This window comes from Aspergillus fischeri, genomic scaffold, assembly GCF_000149645.3.
Source record: "Aspergillus fischeri NRRL 181 1099437636262 genomic scaffold, whole genome shotgun sequence".
NCBI classification, from domain to species: Eukaryota; Fungi; Ascomycota; class Eurotiomycetes; order Eurotiales; family Aspergillaceae; genus Aspergillus; species Aspergillus fischeri.
In genome coordinates this window covers 1595696-1614606 of record NW_001509764.1, presented here as the reverse complement: position 1 = coordinate 1614606, position 18911 = coordinate 1595696, and the positions used below count along the sequence as shown (strand labels likewise).

Sequence of the window (18911 nt, the reverse complement as noted above, 5' to 3'; positions counted from 1 at the left end):
AAATCATCCGGCGAAGCTGATCCTCCCAGTCAGCTTCAGAGAAAGATATCTCCACACGTAACTAGGAGAACAACTAACCAATGACCATAACTGGGCTGTGTTAAATAACGCTCAGGGCCCTTGGACTCTAGGATAGCACCTCGCCCGCAACCTTGCAAGCATGATAGGAACTAATCCATCAGCAGGTTTTGAGGAGGTGGTAGAGGTACATCTAAGTACTTTCCCAGGCACTATAATAGTTTCCTCTCTTAGTAAAGTGACTGAAGCTGCTGAAAGATGTATACCTAGGCTCATGCTATAGTTAGTCAGATGGCTCCAGACTTAAAGATGGCTGGGTAGGTGCAGGAATAGCATGGCAAACTCCAGAGCAGTGGACCGCGCGCGCGGAGGAGACCAGTTGGCGGGCGCCTTCGAGGGCCAGTCACCCAAGACTACGAAGTAAAGCCCCCAAATTCAGCTTGATGGCCATCCGCAGTGAGCGTGCGTCTCGACTGACTCAATTTTTGCAATTTGCAGTTTCGGCAGCTAAGCTGCAATTTGCGCTTGAAGTCATTCTTCTTTCCGACAGCTGAGAGACGCGAATTCATAATTGATCTGGATGGAGGACGGCTGGCCGATAAATTTAGCGCACGTAGGAATGTTGACTTCCTGATGCGCTGTGGACAGGACTCGTGTCGTAAACGGCCGTGAGACGGCTTTTAGGCTCAATGCTATCTCCGACGCTTCTCATCCGTATCTCCGCCTGTCTAAACTTAAGCTAATCTGGACGTCCTAGCCTCTGCTCGGAATTGGGCTCTGATGATTGGGCGCCACTGGCTACCATAGTAGACATGTCGGCCCAGTCAGGTCACCATTGACCAATCAGGGCGGGTCAGGCTTGTATGCAGTCGCATATGAATACAATGATATCCATAACTACTAGAGACGGCGTACAAGCGATAGACATATAAATTGCCAGGAAAACCCCAGGGACGAAGCAAGTACACCTTCTACGAATCACCGCGATCGTTTTAGAACAGAAATCTTTCTATCACATTCAAATTCCTATTCCATTTCACTTCACCATGCGTGTCTTCGTCACTGGCTCCACCGGCTTCGTCGGCTCAGCCGTCGTCAAAGAGCTCCTCTCTGCAGGACACAAAGTCCTCGGCCTGACTCGCAGCGAGAGCGGAATCAAGCAACTTGAAAACCAAGGCGCCGAGGCCCTACACGGTACCATTGAACAGCTGGATGTCCTCAAAAAAGCCGCCTCCGAATGTGACGCTGTCATCCACCTCGCCTTTGTCCACGACTTCGCTGACTACGCCGGCTCCTGCGCCACGGACCGCGCCGCCATTAACGCCATGGGGTCCTCCCTTGCCGCTGCAGGCGGAGAACGCGCCCTGGTCATCACCTCCGGCACGATGCTGCTCCCACGCGGCAAGCTAGGCGACGAGGACGATGCCCCCGACATGACCAACACGATGGCTGCGGCCCGCGGCGCCTCGGAGAAGGTGTGTCTTGACTTTGCGAAGCAGGGTGTGCGGGCTAGCGTTGTGCGGCTCCCGCCTACGACACATGGCCTCGGATTCTCGGGCTTCACGGGTTCGTTTGTGAGCGTTGCGCTGCAGAAAGGTGTCGCAGTGTATCTTGGCGATGGGCAGAACCGCTGGTGTGCCGGTCACCGGGACGACGCGGCGAGGCTGTTCCGGCTGGCGGCGGAGAAGGCCACACCTGGGTCGGTCTTCCATGCAGTGGGTGAGGAGGCTGTGCCGACGAAGGAGATTGCGATTGCAGTTGGGAAGCAGCTGGATATTCCTGTTGTCAGCATCCCGCCGGAGAAGGCAGAAGAGCATTTCGGTTGGTTCTGGTTTGGTGCCGTGGCTGATAATGTTGCCTCGAGCGCGAAGACGAGAGAGCGGTTGGGTTGGACTCCTGAGGGGGCGACGTTGATAGAAGACATCCCGGCTATTGTTGACTTTATGAAGTCTCAGGCAGAGTAATTTGGGGAGCCAAATGTTTGTAGTCAATTAGACCAGGGAAGTAGCTCAATTACATTTCGATGGCGACTGTCCAGTTAATCAATAGTAGAAGAAAGCAAACTGTCCCCCTGTAGAGACCTCGCCGGCCTACTCTATTCTTGAAATAATACATCACATGTCTCTATATTTCTTGCATTTTTAGCAATCATACCATGAAATCCCCAGCTACGGGTTATATGCTCTTCGAGTCGTCTTTCTTTACTCGACAGCGCCCATGGACAAATGCAGATCTATGAAAACCCAACTTCAACTTCAACACCCAATACGTTTGCCTCTATGGTGAGCCCCTTTTCTCCACCTTAATCGTCGTCATCAAAGGGAGGAAGTACTCCCGGGTTTATGCATGAGTGAAAGCGGTTGAACTGTGGCTTTAAAAGAGTCAATAATCGAAGCAGGGTTTCAATGAACTATATGGCATCACGGGGCCATTGACCAGTATTCGGTGCGGTCTGCGAATTTTATATTGGCTTGGAAGATTGATCCGCGGCTAATGCATAGGATTCATCGGCTGGTCGGTCAATAGCCATTGGCCACGTTCCAAGGCGTACAACACTCCAGAAGGTATGTCTTTTACCTGCATCAATAGTCTCACTAGTGGACAGCCCGTGTACCAGCAGAAAAGCTGACTGACCACTGTTGCTGCAGCTGGCTAATATGCGTCTCTGATAGAAGGACACTCAGCATTAAGATATTAGGGTACATAAACCTATGTCTCACTTGACCTCAAAATACACTGTTTTTGTAATCTTATTTCCCTCCGTTGCGCCACCAACTAGACCCTCGGTACTTTCAGAATCGTCTCTATGTTTTTGACGTTGCCCATGTACCGATGCACGAGATCCTAGCCCTCATTGATAGTATGATCGCGTACAAAGTGGCCCGAAACCGATGAAATGGCATATTTGTCACCCGAGAAGCCATGACGCTCTGTAATAGCGAATGCATTGTGACTCGGTTGGAGTTCGATCATGAGGCGGCCGAGCGATGGGATGGCTGTGGTGATGATGCTGAGGTTCATCATTACTCTGCTCCGGTTAGATTGCGGTCTCGCCACGGTGTCGGGTCTTGTTACTTACTGAGCCCATATCGTGGAGTTGATGTTCGCCCCTATCCATGATCAATATGTGCCAGGTATACAGATAGAGCGGATAGATATACTCACATGTCCGGTCAGGCGAACTAACCGCAATATTCACGTAGTGCATTTGGATCCCGGTTGCCACACATACACTGGATACTGTCAGCTTCAGGGGCTAAGCGGAGTTAGAGACTGCGTTGCGTACATCAACCGAGTGGCGAGCATGGCCATGATCCGTAGCCGTTTCAACGCGCTGATCTGGACTTTCTGGAGGACGACACACGGGAGGAAAACCAGTGCTGCGTCGGAGAGTATATTCATAGTCCAGATGTAGTTTGAGAGCGCTTCCTGAATTGGTTCTCAGTATCCATTCGAGCGTTTACGTGGTATGATTCCCACTCACTCGGTTGACACAACTGCCTGTGATGTCCCACGGATGAGGCAGAGAGCATTGGAATGCCAGAGCCACGATCGAGGAAGATGTCCATAACCCAATTACCACCATCAAGCCCTGGCTAAGCCTTAGGACGTTGCCCTGGGCTGTCAAACTGCGGAAAAGCAGCGCCACGGAGAATTTACTGCAGGCGACAGTTGCAAGCAGGAGGATTTGCGTTCCGTACATGTACTGGGGAGCTATTAGTCGGCTTCATGGAACACCTTTGCTATTTGGATGAATCGCCACCTTATCGAAGGACGTCAAGTCGTTGGTCGAAACCACGCGTATCTTCTTGCCGAGACCATGATCAATGGATAGTTGAACAAACGCGCTCTGGAGAATTCCTAGTCCCTGTTATACGCGATCAAAGTTAGACCTTGCAGGAATAAGCCGTGGCAAGGGGACGATCATACCGTGGCGCCTGCGAGCAAGATATCATCCGAGTAGACATCCCTTGCGATATACCATCTTGTAAAAAGTCGCACAAAGACAGTGGTCACAGTCAAACTTAGCAAAGTATAGACAGTGACAGCGACATACCCACTGTGGTCTTCAACTGAGAAGGGGAACAATGGTGGTAATGTGCCTGCCATGTCAGTTTATGAAGCACATATGCAAGCCGACCATCAGCGGAGAAATATATGCAAAACCGGAAGGATATCACAGCGCACTGACAGCACCAGCGAAATAGTCAGTAGTCCGTGGCATGTCTGATTGGTCTGGAGAGGCCGATAACAATAGGGAGAGTCATGAAAGCACGGCCCAATCAATAATGTAGAGTATGTCGAACTTGGCTCCAAACTAACCCCTTCTGTACATTTCACAGATTCTTTGCCAATGCTTATCCTTGAAGCTTTAATCTACTTTTAGTGGCACGTTCTACTGCCTGGGATTGGTCTGGAGTCCGCCGGACCTCGGCCGTGTCCACAAACCAAAGGATGCGCCTACGCAGTCGACGTTACATCGTGCATCTGGACAAGCTTTGTATTTGACACGAGCCAATCTCTGACAGTCTGGACAGCCTATTCTAAGAGGTATCTGTAAGCGTGCTCACACTTCCACTCAGTCCTCAACCAACAATTGGTTGGGCCTTTTGATTAATACAATGCAAACGTGGGCTAAGCACATTTGACAGGCTTACGAGAAAGTCAATTAAAATGATATGGCTTGACAGAACCATACTTGCATCCTGTTTCGTTAATATTACCAGCTGCGTATCGCACAGGACATTTCAAACTCTAACAGCACCAGTCTAAAGCTTGACAGACATGGGTATCTCCGGAAGGCCTCAAGGAGCCTTAACAAACTAATTAATGGTGTCCTCCCTTTGAACCAACCAAATTACAGTAGACTTCGGCTGAAATTACTTTCCTTTCTTTTGCCGGCCATCTTTACGTGGAATGCATTTCCCCTGATTATCCCTCATCCTTGTTTGTGATGTACATATGCATTACTCCTGCTTCAAGTTGATTACCTCGAAGGTCCGATGAAATTTAGGAGTCATTATGCCGGGGGATACAATTGAGCTGTCACCCTTTGGGACGAAAGTCGCCCGTGAATATGCACTGGAGCTGAGAAACCAACATGAAACGAGCGACAGGAAGGCCTTTCGCAACAGTGCCAGTGGCGGGGGATGCACGTCGTCGAACAATACCAATGGAAAGCAACGCATGGAGGTACGAATGAGCATTTCACGCTGGAAGTTATCGTTGCTAATTTGATACTAGAGAAAATTCGGCTCGCTCTCCATCCTGGCCTTGTCAGTCACATTGTTAGCATCATGGGAGTCCATCGCCAGGTACGTCAGCAGTCACCTATGCCTGAGCTGCCAGTAATTTGTCTTTATCTAGTGGATTCGCTCCAGGTTTGATGAACGGAGGTCCTGCGGCTTTAGTTTGGGGGATGTTGCTATCAATGACAGGAACGATGGCACTGGCCTTGTCGCTGGGCGAAATGGCATCCATCTGCCCACTTGCGGGAGCACAGTACCACTGGACCGCGCTGCTGGCGCCGCCGAGAATCAGAGCATTCAGCACTTGGATGCAAGGTACGAATCAAGCAAAAGCAGTCTGATAATCACTGACTTATTACGCAGGTTGGATCACGGTATTTGGATGGCAGGCTGCCGTCACCAGTATCAGCTTCCTCGTGGCCACGCAAATCCAAGGCCTTATCATCCTGAACCGTCCGGAGTATGAACCGCAACGATGGCATGGGACCTTGCTCATGTGGGCGGTGATGCTCTTCTCGCTGAGCATCAACGTCTTCGCCGTTCGAATCTTGCCTTTGCTTCAGCTGTTAGGCGGCCTCATGCATGTCGTATTCTTCATTGTTCTGATCGTTCCTCTGGTTCTGTTGTCTCCCCGGAGTACGCCTGAGTTTGTTTTCACGGAGCTGTTGAATCAAGGCGGATGGAGTAGCGATGGAGTCTCCTGGTGTCTGGGAATGTTGACTGTCACATATTGCTTTACTGGTAAGACATTCATTACTGATATGAACTTCCACTGACATATGCAGGATTCGACGGAGCCATCCACATGAGCGAAGAAGTCCACAACCCGGCCACCGTGATCCCTCGCATCCTCATCCAAACCATTGTTATCAACGGCACTCTAGCATTCAGTTTCATTTTGGTCATGCTGTTCTGCATCGGAGACATTCACGCAATCTTGAACTCTCCAACCGGCTTCCCCATCATCGCCATGTTCTACCAGGCCACCGGCTCCGTCCACGCAACAACAGCAATGCAATCCGCCATCACCCTTATCGGCTTCGTCTCCAACATCGCAGTCGTCGCATCCGTCTCCCGCCTCACATGGGCTTTTGCCCGCGACGGAGGCCTACCCTATTCCAAGTTCTTTGCTCACGTAGATGGCAAATACCACATCCCCCTCCGCGCCATCTGCCTCGTCTGCTTCACCGTAATCCTGCTCTCCCTCGTCAACATCGCTTCAACCACCGCCCTCAGCGCTATCCTCGCGCTCACCACCAGCTCGCTTTTCATCTCATACATCATCCCCGTGGCCATGATGGCCCGGAAGCGTATCCGGAAGGAGCCGATTGCGTTCGGCCCATTTGCTCTTGGCCGATGGGGTCTGGCGATCAACATCTATGCTATCGTCTTTGGTATCTTCATTTGCACTTTCGTGTCATTTCCGACCGAGATTCCTGTAACGGCAACCAATATGAATTACAGCGGGCCGGTGTTTCTCGGGGTGAGCGTCCTGTTGATTTGTGATTGGGCTGTAAGAGGGAGACGGAGGTTTACAGGGCCGTTGAAGGAGTTGTTAACACAGGGTGCTCGCGAAATGTAGTAACCTCATTAGTTCTGAATATATCCGTCCTCGAGCTGGCTCTTCCAGATGGCACGGATATCAGGCATAACATGTAGTACAATACTACAAACACTGGGAATACCAGGCATTGACCACCGTGCAGGTATACCCACTCGCACACACCGTAGGCCCCGTCCACCCATTCCCTCCACATTGACCCCAGTGCGCCGCAACACCAGTGCCGGTCGACGACCCCCCAGACGATGTCGTCGTGCTCGTCGTAGTAGGCTGCGTAGTAGTCGTCGACGAACCCCCCGCAAACCCAAACCACTCCATATCCTGCTCCCCATGAATAGGAACTGTATGTCCGACGCCCGTTGCAAAGATCCCCTGCAGATTTGGCCCCCAGATGGTAGTCTGGTAGTTCGCCTGCGGGGTATTGCTCTGTGTCGACTGCGGCGAGTTATAGTTGTACCCGAAGACACCCGCCCACTGCTTGCAGGTTTCGTAGTAATTCTGCGGGTAGAGCGTCGTGTCTGTGCTGCCGTGGTAAATCTGCATGCGGGGACGCGGGCCGGTATACCCCGGGTACATTGCTTTGGCGATGCCGCCCCAGACCTCTGGGGTGCTGATGACGTTGCCCTGGGCGCAGCTGCTGTTCCAGGCGTCGACTTGGTTGGAGGAGGAGTAGAAACAGCCGGCGGAGACGCCGGAGTAGACTGTTGCGGCGGCGAAGAGTTCGGGGTATGTGGCGGCCATGACATTCTGTCATTTCGGTTAGTGTGCAATTTACTTTGATTTTAGCGTGATGCTCACAGTCATCATGGCTCCAGAGCTGGACCCAGTCACGAAGACCTTGCTGGTATCGGCGTTGTATTGGCTGATGGTCCAGGTAACCATGTTGGCGATTGAATTGCTGTCGCCGCCGCCATTGTGGGTCAGGGCGGATTGGGAGCTGACGTCCCAGCAGGTACCGCTATAGGGACTCTGAGGGTAGATGACGATGAAGCCATACTGCTCGGCCAGCTGTGCATAGGGGGATCCTGTGTAGTATGCTTGTGCGGTTCCGGTGCCTGATAGTGTCAGCGACTTTGGCACCTAGTTGCATTAATTGTGCTCCACCTACAGTAATGGATAGCTACGACAATTCCAGGCTTAGTGGCTAGGTTCTTAGGCACATATATGTACATGAGCGTGCCAGAGGGGTTAGATCCGAAGTTAGTCACTTGCTGAAGCGATCCGCTGGTGACTCGCTTGACTACATCTTGCCCCGGTGAGGCGGACGATAGGGCCAGGAAACAAAATAGTGCAAAGAAAACAGATAGAGCTCTCATGGTGTCGTTCAGAAGACAGGTAATTCCGTTCAAGCAGTGGTCAAGAAACATAATACACTCAGGTCGATGGGCTGGCTGGGTTTTATCATACGAACCTGATTATCCGGGTTTTAATCCTAGCAGGGCAAGCAATTTTGGCTAAAATCTATTCTACAGCAATCGGACAAAAGGAGGACTGACAGGTGAGACCTCCTCAAACACTGGTATTGCTTAGCACAGGAATAGCGGCCTTTCCCCGCATTCCACGCGGCACCCATTCTGCAGATTGGCCGTGAAGAAGCTTATTTATCCAAAACAGCCTGCGTGGGTTCTGCAGCGGGAAATCGGTCTTCGGGCCGGAGTTCCTGAATCGTCAGTGCAATAAGGTTAATGTGCGAAAAGTAGCCCGCCAGTGGGAAAATTGCCTACCTCCTGGGTAATGTACAGTTACCTTGCAGATCCACCCGATTAAACTCAAGTCAAGAAGCCAAGGAAAACACGCGGTAGGGCTCGTGAAGAACTGCCCTTGTTGATGCATATACCACTTAGTGCCGGTACTCGGCATGCTCATGTCTCCTCGTTGGGCAGGACTATATGGAGAGTTTACATTGAATACCCTGTGACCTGGAGTGGCCCCAAGATTGGTGCTCAGGAATTGCATGGAGGTTGTTCTATCTTCCACCCTCATGCCAGATGCAGAAGTGTTTGGTCCGTTAAGGCTGACGTTTATCACCATTTCCTTCTGGTTTGTCCAGGGTTACTCCCAACTGCGTCATCATCGTGCAGATCTCCAGTTGTGAAAGCATTGGCCAAATGACCTGTTACGATATGTTATGCATAACCCGAATATTGCCAGAGTCATTAAGCTTTCTTGTCCCGGAGGCGATCTCAGCCCAAATAGAAAGTTAAGCTTCCCAGCACTGTAAATCTAGGTTGGTCTGGCTTAATTACAGCGGACGGTCCACCCATACAACCTAAACATGCATATCTATATTCATACTGTGTATCCACTATTAGAGCGATCGACGGCTCTGATCAATCATTGTCGACTAATACACAATATGACCGTCTTTCCTGTGTTTTATAGGCACAAGAGGTTTACCCCCATATGCTAAATAGAAGCATGCAGCGCAAACGTCCCAAGACATGGATTTCGACCGTCTTGAGTTCCCGAAAGGTGGTTACTTCGCCAGGCAGCGTAGACTAAGGATACCATAGCGAAACTTTTATCGGACTATTTGGACAGTTTGGCCCCAACGTTTGTGCCAAGTATCATACAGGAGCTGGACCTGTTGCTGACAAATACGGTAGTGTGCCGATAAATGTGGTTTACCAGTCCCCGTCAACGTATACGACAGATCCCACACTCTAGTGACTATCCTGAGCATCACCAGCGACGTTAGGAGGATCCTGGGATTCGGATCCCGCATCATCCAGTTGCTTGTTAGCTTTTTGGGCTTGTCTTTCGAGATAAGATACACGTGCTCTAACGGAGATGTTCTCGTCTCGGTAAGCCGGGTCAGAGTCAAGGCGCTTTGCGCAGACGAAAGTCAACACGGAGCGGCGCAAGGTCTCGACGGGGATTTTGGTTGGAATTTCGATAAAAATATCTTTCTTCCACACGTCGGCGTTGATCAGATAGCGAACGGGGAATGGAACGTCAACGTCAAAGTCAGCGGCATACTGATCGAAGACCACGTCACGCCAGGTTTTAACTGAGATTTCTGGTAGTCATAGCGAGAATCGAGCTGCAATATTGCTCCTATCTGATATTATGTGCTTTCGGGTCCTCTGTGGAAGAAGGCAAGGATACAGACGGGAGACTCGCGCGTTGCGACCACGTCAAGGGGGCTGATGCTTGGCGCGGGGGTCATATCAACCGTAGACTTCAGGTAGCAAGCCAAGGCTCAACACTAGGACGGTCTACTCCTCTACATGACTCTTCGATAATGTGCTGACATATGTATTGCGATTGACGTGATAGTCCGTGTCCTGCAATGCGGATACCTAGATAGGTTTATATTCAAGTGAGGAGACCTGGACTGGGCAATTTCCCTGGTTATGAGTGGGATATTCCAGAAAATGGTTCGCTATGACCCTTTAACTTGTGGAGCTATTTATATCTCATTGCTCCGTAAATGGCACTATCGGTTCAGCTGTGAGATTTCCCCGCGGTAAATGCCGTCCTAGCGAGCAATTAATTTTTGCCTTCCAGATGATTATGATGAGCGGCTTAGTGGCAGACTGATGGTTGCTATATAGCAGAAAAAGATACACGTCCAAGCCATAGGCTGGCCAGCCTCCATCCTTCAACAGCTTTCAAGTGGATGACCAGTTCTTATCAGTGCTGCAACAGTGGCTTCCAGTAGTTCTCTCACTCACACTTTGATCAAGAAAGTCAGAAGAATGGTGCTGTATTACTACTCAGATAACACCATGGTTCTCCTATGGTTACATCCATGTAAACTACAGCATTCTGTATGCCTTGTTGTAGATACTAATGCTGACCAGAATAAGCAAACTTCAACTTGACAGTGTCTAGATTAGTGTCCTAGAACAAGAGCCAAGACAGCGCATTAGCTCTTATCTTCAACACATCTCAGAGTGCTACACCTTTGGTAACGTTACATTTCGCTAGAGTCTCCGATCTAATACCTTATCTTGCCTAGCGCCTCTGGCCAAGCTGTCTTCCACCATTCCTTTCAGCAAGCCAAGCTCAGCCAACAAATGTTACGGTGTTCTGTGGTCATCCTTAAGGCTTCCCAAGTAGGTCACTTCACTTGGCTTGAGGCCATGGGTTCTTGACCCTCAGAGTTGCGGGGGTGGAACCAGTGGAGGCTTGGACGATGCTTAGTCCTTCCATGCGGGGTCAGGGGGTCGAGGAGCAAGGCTGACGCTGCTATGCTACCCGACTCCTTTCCTATCAGTCACACACGACTCGGAGCCTGTAATCCGGGGTGTATTATTGGACAGAATCTGGGGACTGTCAGCACGGAGACACTCGACTCAATACTGAATACTACCTTGAGGGGTTGGAGTGTAGTATCGGTTTCACGTGGCTATACAGGGAAGCTATTCCTTTCTTCGCTTATCAACACTGAGAACAGAATAATTTAAGATGTTTTCCCGTCGTCCACAGCCTCCTCGCTTTTCAGAGTTTCCATTATCCGCATCAGTACTACCTGTGCACACGCCACCATGTCTGAGGAAATCACTCCCCATGACCACGGTGAGAGCATTGACGCTCCTCCAGATCTACCAGCAGGATGGAAATACAGGCAGCACCGCATTTTTGGCCGCAACATCCCCTGGTATGCCTCGCCTAGCGTGCAGTTGTTGTTGGTGGCATTTGTCTGTTTCATGTGTCCCGGAATGTTCAACGCCCTGGGTGGCTTAGGCGGTGGTGGAAAGACGGACGCTACTTTGGCAGACAACATGGTGCGCCAGACGTCACTAGAACTTATAAAGAATTACATTGACTATTGGACAGAATACGGCTCTTTACAGTGCTTTTGCAGTCTTTGGCTTCTTTGGTGGTACTTTCATCAACAAGCTCGGTGTCAGATGGACGCTCGCATTTGGAGGGATTGGATATTGCATCTACGCCATCAGCTTGTTGGTCTCCGTCCACGCCAGCGTTGCCGGTTTCAATCTCTTCGCTGGGACATGGCTCGGTATCTGTGCCGGTCTTCTGTGGACCGCTCAAGGTACCATCATGATCTCCTACCCTACTGAGGAACAAAAGGGAAGATATTTTGCTTGGTTCTGGGGTATCTTCAACATGGGTGCAGTTATTGGCAGCTTGGTACGTCTCCGACTCGATATATTTCTATTCAGGCATCTCACTCTCAGTGACGGAGACTAACCTAGATTAGATTCCCCTCGGTGAAAACATCCATGTCAAGGCTAACATTACTGTCTCCGACGGTACGTACATCGGCTTCATCGTCTTGATGTTCGTCGGTGCCCTGCTTGCTCTCTGCCTCTGCAACGCTAGCGACATTATTCGACCAGACGGCAGCCGCGTCATCTTGATGAAGCATCCTAGCTGGCAATCCGAGCTGCTTGGCCTCTGGGAAACCCTTCGATTTGAGCCATTTGTTGTCCTCCTTTTCCCCATGTTCTTCTCTTCAAACTGGTTCTACGTCTACCAGCAGAATTCTGTCAATGGTGCTCACTTTGGTACCCGCACGAAGGCTCTTAACAGTCTACTGTACTTCCTGGCTCAGATCATTGCAGCTGTTATCTGGGGATACCTTCTCGATGTCCAGAGCGTTCGCCGTTCCGTCCGAGCGAAGATTACGTGGGTCGTTCTCTTCATCCTCACCTTTGCCATCTGGGGTGGTGGATACGCCTATGAGAAGACATACACCCGCGAAAGCGTCAATCCCAAGCTCAACCCCCAATTTGTCCCAACTGACTGGGAGACTCCCGGCTATGTGGGCCCAATGTTTCTGTACCTCTTCTACGGTTTCTATGATGCTGCCTGGCAAGCTAGCGTCTACTGGTATGTTTTGCTCTAATCACACTTCTCTGGTTTCTTTGACCGATGACAACTAATCAAAGCGAATAGGTTCATGGGCGCTCTCTCCAACTCTGGCCGTCGCTCTGCCAACTACGTCGGCTTTTACAAGGGTATCCAGTCCTGTGGCGCCGCTATTGTGAACAATCTTGACGCTCGCAAGCTGTCTTACGAGAAGGAATTCATCAGTAACTGGGTTCTCCTCGCCGTCTCCCTCGTTGTTGCTGCCCCCGTCATCTTCCTCAAGATCCGTGATCACATCGATGTTCAGGATGATCTTGCAGGCACTGACGAGACTATAGCTGATGTTCTTCCCGCTAACCACCCCGAGAAGGCCGTGGCCTAGGAATTGCATATTTACTTTCTTGATTGCGGGTTTGGGACTACCCGTTCTGCTCATTTTGGTAGTGTCTGATTTGTGAGATATAACCTACTGTCTCGTACATAAGATCGGTGATCTAATTATGCAAGTCCTGGAGTTATGTGCCAACTTACCTTATAATTACCAAGCATGCAAAAGAACCACAGTAGCGTCAGATATTTATATGGGTTGGGTATGTTTATAACCCCGATTCACCCATTTTGCGGATTGGGTGGGTTGGATTTGCGGATCGTCTACATTGGGGGTTGGTGTCTCAGGTGATTGGCCAGCGACTGCCAAGATATGATTATGGCTGACATCCATCAACAATGGCCCCCTTCCATGGTGGTCCATCCAGTACCTCTCCCTGGTAACCGAGTTTCCTACAATTCAGACATGTTGCTTGCAAGAATACTGCCATCCCGAATACCCCGTTTTGGACAGCGAACCTCACAGCGTTACCTGATGTCGCACATGTCCCCGTTCAGCAAGGAGCCACTTACCCCAGGCACGATGCTCGAAAGTGACTCTGGGCAAACGTATAGGATTAAAGAAGTGCTTGCTGAACGGAGAAAGCCCCTTTTATGTGGATATCGTGCGAGGTACATTGATCCGGAACCGCTTGAAGCCTCGTGCTAACCGCGCGGTAGTGCCGATGGAAGGGATTTCATAGCGAAAACATGATTCAGGGCGAGTTTGACTATCACCTGAACCTCCAGAAATCGCTGGCGACTTGCCCAAACGTGCGAGGGGTGGTTGATACCGTCAAAGATCTGGAGATGTTCATCTACCCGTACTTGTCTGGAGATCTGCTTCGTTTAAGTCAGAGAAAATTATCGGAAGATACGAGGAGATATATTCTCCGAAGTGCTTTGCAAGGCCTCGTCGATCTTCACGATAGGGATATTCTCCATAACGGGAAGTACTTACGTTCAGAAAATCACATGATCATGCTACTGACCGACTGCAGACATCAAACCCAATAATATTCTTGTAGATTATGTGGAAAGTGCTGAGGGTGGAGTCGTTGTCAAAAGCGTGCAAATCTCAGACCTTGAGGATACAGTCATTGTACCTAGAGGGAAGTGGCTGACTGGTCCACTATGCGGCAATGCAATATGGAGGAGTCCTGAGAGTTGGTGCCGATCACGCCAGAACCAAGCATCAGATGTTTTTTCTTTTGGGATCGTAGTATGACTCTCATTGCTACCAATCTTGTGGTTATACATTGCTAATTCCCGTTAGATGATCTATGTGATGGTCAATGAGATGGTCTTCCGTGTCAACGACGACGAACTAAATTCCGCGGATTCGTGGCGTCATATCCTTCGCCGGCATATATCTTACTTTGCGGACGAAGATGGCCTCAATGGGTTTCTCGAACATATTGGAGAAGAAAATCCATTTTACGACCGTTTGATAGATCTCGCCAACACCTTTGGGCCAGAGAATCCTAGGCAGCCTTTTGAGCGTTGGGGCTATGTAGAGGCTGATCTCAGAGACCTGGTTGGTAAGATGGCGAATTTAGACCCAACGAAGAGGATAACTGCGACGGAGGCGCTCCAGCACCGCTGGTTTAGCAAAACTGGTCTATAGCTTGAGTGCTGCCTTCAGATCAAGGCGGTTTGGCGCTCAGCACTTTCTCTAACCGTGAATCCACTTTATTTAATCTTTTCTTCTTCCCTACCATAGTCTTCAAGCCGGTCTGTCGTAGTCCTGCAAAAGGCACAACAGCATCTTTAAAGAAGGTCGGGTCTACCCATCTCTAGAACGATGTGAGTTACGGAATCCCAGAAGCATGTCCACGCAGCTCCTCTTCCGTAAAGTGAATACGACAAGGAAAGTCAACCCCGGGTCCTTCCGAATATCTGTAGCGATGTTAGGTTGCCGTTGGCCAAAGAAATATGTGCATGCAAGCTCTTTTGCACAGTAGTTTCAATCGAACCTGCCTTTCCAGTTAATCAAGGATTTCCTTAAAAGACATCCTTCCCAGGTATTGATAATAAACAGTATTGGGTCCCATCGTGTTGTGCCATGGTTGAGGTTGACGACTCTTTGTAAAAGAGGCACATCCCTAGCCCCCTCCTTCTCATAAAGGTACCGAATTATGGACTGGTGGACTGGTGAACCATTCATCCTTAGTCTCTAGTATTTGGAAGATCCAAGCACTAAGAAGGCAATGTTTTGATGTTTTGCGCAGCCACATCATGCCGCCACGATACGATCAGGCCAGTAAACTCCATTACTTGGGCATGGTGAGACTGCTCTGGAGATGATGTAGAAAACCAGAGGCACGTGCATTTCAGCCTGCAGAGCACAAGTGACAAGATGTTAACCAGTCATATCAGAGCTGGGACATTATGGAATTTTCATTGTATCTGCAGTCATTTTTGGGCATAATTGCCGACAGGTCACAGCCTAGGTTGGGATCAGCGGTTGACGAGTGCGAATAAATACGGGCGGTGCAGCCTCGGTCCATTGTCATCCCACACCCAACTCACCACTCGGAAGGGAATAAGATCGGGGCCTCGTTTGATCCACACCTACGGAGTAGTTTAAGCAGTATTCTTGAGCTTTTAAGATCATCCGAGTCATGTACTTGTGTCTCGGACGAGACTAACCAAAGCCGAGCGATCGCCGCTTCGGCCGAAAGCAAAGTAGGGCCCGGAGATTGACCACCTTTCTTATGGAAACTGCGAGTCACAAATACATATTAAGCCGAGTCTGCACCAGCAACACGTGGTGTAATTGAGCGCATCTAGCACACATCTATGTCTTGTTCCCGGGTCTTCAGTTTCCCCAGTCTTACTCTTGCAAGATTCAACCCAACCTCGAACCGCTTTGCTTCTTCATATCGCAAGATGGGTGAACAGATTCTGGACAGATATCAACTCCAACCGCTGCATTCAGACTCGGTACCATGGCGTCGACTGCCAGGGCAGCAGGTATTATGGATTGGCTGCTCGGACAGCGGGTGCGACGAACTGGAGAGCTTGGGTTTGCCTTCAGATGAGATCTTCGAGTACAGGAGCTTGGGAAACATGATGGTAGACGACCTATCTTGCAATACGACCTTGCGATATGCTTTGGACTCGTTAAAGGTGAGTTCGTTGTTCCTAGGAGAGGGTGCGACTAACCCAGCCAGATCCGGAATATCGTGATATGTGGACATTACGGATGTCATATTGCAAATGGAGAAGTAAATGCCGGCTTGCAGAAACCTTGGAGCAGGTAATTGTTACCGATAGATATTACTGGGGTTATGCTGACGGATAAGTATACTTGACACTCTACGTTCGACTCATCATCACACTCTCGACAGTCTGAGAGGAACCGAACGCGACCGTGCGCTGGTGGAGTTGAATGTCCTTGAGCAGGTGCACTCGTTAAGTCAGTCTGCTGAGGCTGCAGAGGCTTTGCAGAAGCACCAGCTCAATGTCTGGGGCATGGTCTACGACAAGGCGTCGAAAAAAGGTTATCAATTAGTAGAAGCATGACGGTGATCAGCTATTTGACCATCTTTTAGAAAATGAAACATAAGACGAAATCAAAAACGCATAGATAATTGAAAGAGGGAGCGTGGCTGCAGATCCATCATGATCCGAGTAATGCCATTGGTTGAGAGCTTTTAAGCCAGTCGGCAGAAAGCATGCCTCAGGCATACATATCTGGCCCCACGAAGAACGTCACACCATTCTCCGACCCAAAAATATTCATGGCGTAATTCCTCCAAAATCATCTAGAGAATCATTTCATCTCACACCCGTCCATGATGGAGCCCTCCGACCAAAAAGTGGACTCTGTCCCACAGTATCTTAAACAGTCGCATGAGCGTATCTTTGAGAACAATCGCGCCTGGGTCGCGACGAAAATGAAAGATGACCCCGCTTTTTTCGAGAAGCTTTCCGCAGGGCAGACCCCCGAATATCTGTAAGAAGCACAATGGCGCGTACATTTCACATACTTAAAAGACCAGGTACATCGGCTGCAGTGACAGTCGCGTCCCCGCCAACGAGATCATGGGTCTCGAAGCCGGGGAGGTCTTCGTCCACCGGAACATTGCGAACCTGGTCCCCAACACAGACCTTAACGTGATGTCGGTCATTAATTACGCCGTCCGCCATCTGCAGGTCAAGCACATTGTTGTCTGCGGCCACTACCACTGCGGCGGTGTCAAAGCCGCGCTGACGCCTTCGGACCTGGGGCTCCTCAACCCCTGGCTTCGGAATGTGCGCGATGTGTACCGTCTGCATGAGCGGGAGCTGGATGGGATTCAAGATGCGACTGCGAGATATAAGCGCCTCGTGGAGTTGAATGTTATCGAGTCCTGTAGAAATGTGATCAAGACGGCTGCGGTGCAGCAGAGCTTTCATGAGCGGCAGTTCCCCGTTGTGCATGGCTGGATATTCGATGTGGAGACTGGTCTACTTAGGGACCTGGAGATTGATTTTGAGGAGACTTTGCGGGATATCAAGAAGATATACAATCTTGCGCCGGGTTCTTAGCACTCGCTTTGGAGCATGCACCAACCATATACCATTTTCAGTGTCACGTCAGTTAGAATTTCCAAACCTAGTGGTAAGACTCGTAACCGTGGAAAGCTCCGACATTTGTACCCGGAAGTTACCTTGCTGATACGGGTGCCACAGCCCTGACACTGGATTTCTACCTTGATGCGGGCGTGAAATTTACATAGATCAATAGGATCAACAGTCGCATGAGAGGCAAGAAAAACCAGTTGACTAGAACGGCATTGTCAAGCCAGTTGGGTCTACTCAAGAGCCATTGCATACCAATGGAGTGGGCACACCGTAGTATCATGTATGTTTGCAATCGGAGGGAGGACTATTGCGATGACACATCCGGGCAGGCTGGTATTCTGCATATTCGAGTGCCGCGGCAAACAAGCATTATCTTCTGTCACTTCACTGCCCGTAAATTGACGAGGAATCGATCAGCAGAATGCAGGCCGCCAAATGCTGAATACAAATGCCGGTATTTGAACAAGCGAGTCTAAATTCCCGAGCGCATCTGAGGCCTTACCGAAGCGGTGGTCTGCATCATGCATGGCATGGGATCTACGCCAACCCCGGCCAAATATACTGAAGACTGATCCTCCACGACATTGAGACTATCTTGTTTCGTGGTGAAGATAGCTATGATATGAGCTTTGGGTTAACTAATTTGTTTCAACTTGTTACAGCTGACCGGCAACCAATATTTGCGTATCGTGTCATGCTACGGCCAAAGTCGCGGAAAATTGGAGGCATATGCCCCCGAACCAGTGCATTCATTCTTCTATCTCTTTAACAATCACTATAGTCTAAGAACAATTTTTAACCACCACCCTTTCAACCCTATAAATATTGGATTAATATTTAGATTTAGATTACTATAATAAGAATCCCATATATTCCATGTAAAATTATTATTATTTTTCTAGAGGTATATCTATTAGGCCTAAGACATGGGAGATATTATATTCTAAAAGCCGTTAGAATTACTCTGTAACCCTTTCAGGTCATAAAAATCAAAACTGACCAAACTACATCTAACTATAGTTAGATTCCACCAGGGTTGGGCTCACCCGAACTTGGACCAAATGCAACTCTAAAACATACTTATCTATTAACCTTGCTCTGCCTTATTTATCAGTTTAAAAAATTTGAAGTATTATAGGATACTGATTGATAGTCGGAGTCCTGATTCAGACTATGCTAGTAACATATGGCTGCCTTAAAAATGCTGGAGACTAAGTGGGCTTTATATAGTCGAAGACTCAAGTTATAGTAAATTGATTAACTACCTGTAGCCGGTTTATGTAACAAGCTGTACAACATCGCTTCTATCAGTACCAGGGGTAGGGTATCTAAGCACTCTGGTGGTCTGCTGCTGCTTCTGTAGC

At 49.5% G+C, this 18911-nt stretch overlaps 8 protein-coding genes across 8 annotated transcripts; 6 read left to right on the top strand and 2 right to left on the bottom strand.

Moving 5' to 3' along the window:
* Positions 1-1064: 1064 nt before the first annotated feature.
* NFIA_099250 (SDR family oxidoreductase) lies at positions 1065-1982 on the top strand (the record flags this gene model as incomplete). Its single annotated transcript, XM_001262187.1, has 1 exon — positions 1065-1982. The coding sequence occupies one exon, from the start codon at positions 1065-1067 to the stop codon at positions 1980-1982; it is 918 nt and encodes a 305-aa protein (XP_001262188.1).
* A 3058-nt stretch (positions 1983-5040) lies between these two features.
* Positions 5041-6849, top strand: NFIA_099240 (putative amino acid permease; the record flags this gene model as incomplete). Its single annotated transcript, XM_001262186.1, has 5 exons — positions 5041-5211; positions 5263-5333; positions 5386-5582; positions 5631-6008; positions 6053-6849. 5 exons carry the CDS (start codon positions 5041-5043, stop codon positions 6847-6849), a joined length of 1614 nt encoding a protein of 537 aa, XP_001262187.1.
* Positions 6850-6933: 84 nt separating this feature from the next.
* Positions 6934-8144, bottom strand: axeA (putative acetyl xylan esterase; the record flags this gene model as incomplete). Its single annotated transcript, XM_001262185.1, has 3 exons — positions 6934-7575; positions 7627-7883; positions 7937-8144. The coding sequence occupies 3 exons, from the start codon at positions 8142-8144 to the stop codon at positions 6934-6936; spliced, it is 1107 nt and encodes a 368-aa protein (XP_001262186.1).
* Positions 8145-9491: 1347 nt separating this feature from the next.
* NFIA_099220 (uncharacterized protein) lies at positions 9492-9997 on the bottom strand (the record flags this gene model as incomplete). The annotated part of the gene is made up of 2 exons (XM_001262184.1): positions 9492-9838; positions 9937-9997. 2 exons carry the CDS (start codon positions 9995-9997, stop codon positions 9492-9494), a joined length of 408 nt encoding a protein of 135 aa, XP_001262185.1.
* A 1324-nt stretch (positions 9998-11321) lies between these two features.
* Positions 11322-12991, top strand: NFIA_099210 (DUF895 domain membrane protein; the record flags this gene model as incomplete). Its single annotated transcript, XM_001262183.1, has 4 exons — positions 11322-11561; positions 11614-11928; positions 11999-12630; positions 12697-12991. The coding sequence occupies 4 exons, from the start codon at positions 11322-11324 to the stop codon at positions 12989-12991; spliced, it is 1482 nt and encodes a 493-aa protein (XP_001262184.1).
* Positions 12992-13686: 695 nt separating this feature from the next.
* NFIA_099200 (uncharacterized protein) lies at positions 13687-14602 on the top strand (the record flags this gene model as incomplete). Its single annotated transcript, XM_001262182.1, has 2 exons — positions 13687-13890; positions 14252-14602. 2 exons carry the CDS (start codon positions 13687-13689, stop codon positions 14600-14602), a joined length of 555 nt encoding a protein of 184 aa, XP_001262183.1.
* Positions 14603-15926: 1324 nt separating this feature from the next.
* Positions 15927-16503, top strand: NFIA_099190 (putative carbonate dehydratase; the record flags this gene model as incomplete). The annotated part of the gene is made up of 2 exons (XM_001262181.1): positions 15927-16003; positions 16329-16503. The coding sequence occupies 2 exons, from the start codon at positions 15927-15929 to the stop codon at positions 16501-16503; spliced, it is 252 nt and encodes an 83-aa protein (XP_001262182.1).
* A 275-nt stretch (positions 16504-16778) lies between these two features.
* On the top strand, positions 16779-17511 carry NFIA_099180 (carbonic anhydrase; the record flags this gene model as incomplete). Its single annotated transcript, XM_001262180.1, has 2 exons — positions 16779-16936; positions 16983-17511. The coding sequence occupies 2 exons, from the start codon at positions 16779-16781 to the stop codon at positions 17509-17511; spliced, it is 687 nt and encodes a 228-aa protein (XP_001262181.1).
* Positions 17512-18911: the final 1400 nt, after the last annotated feature.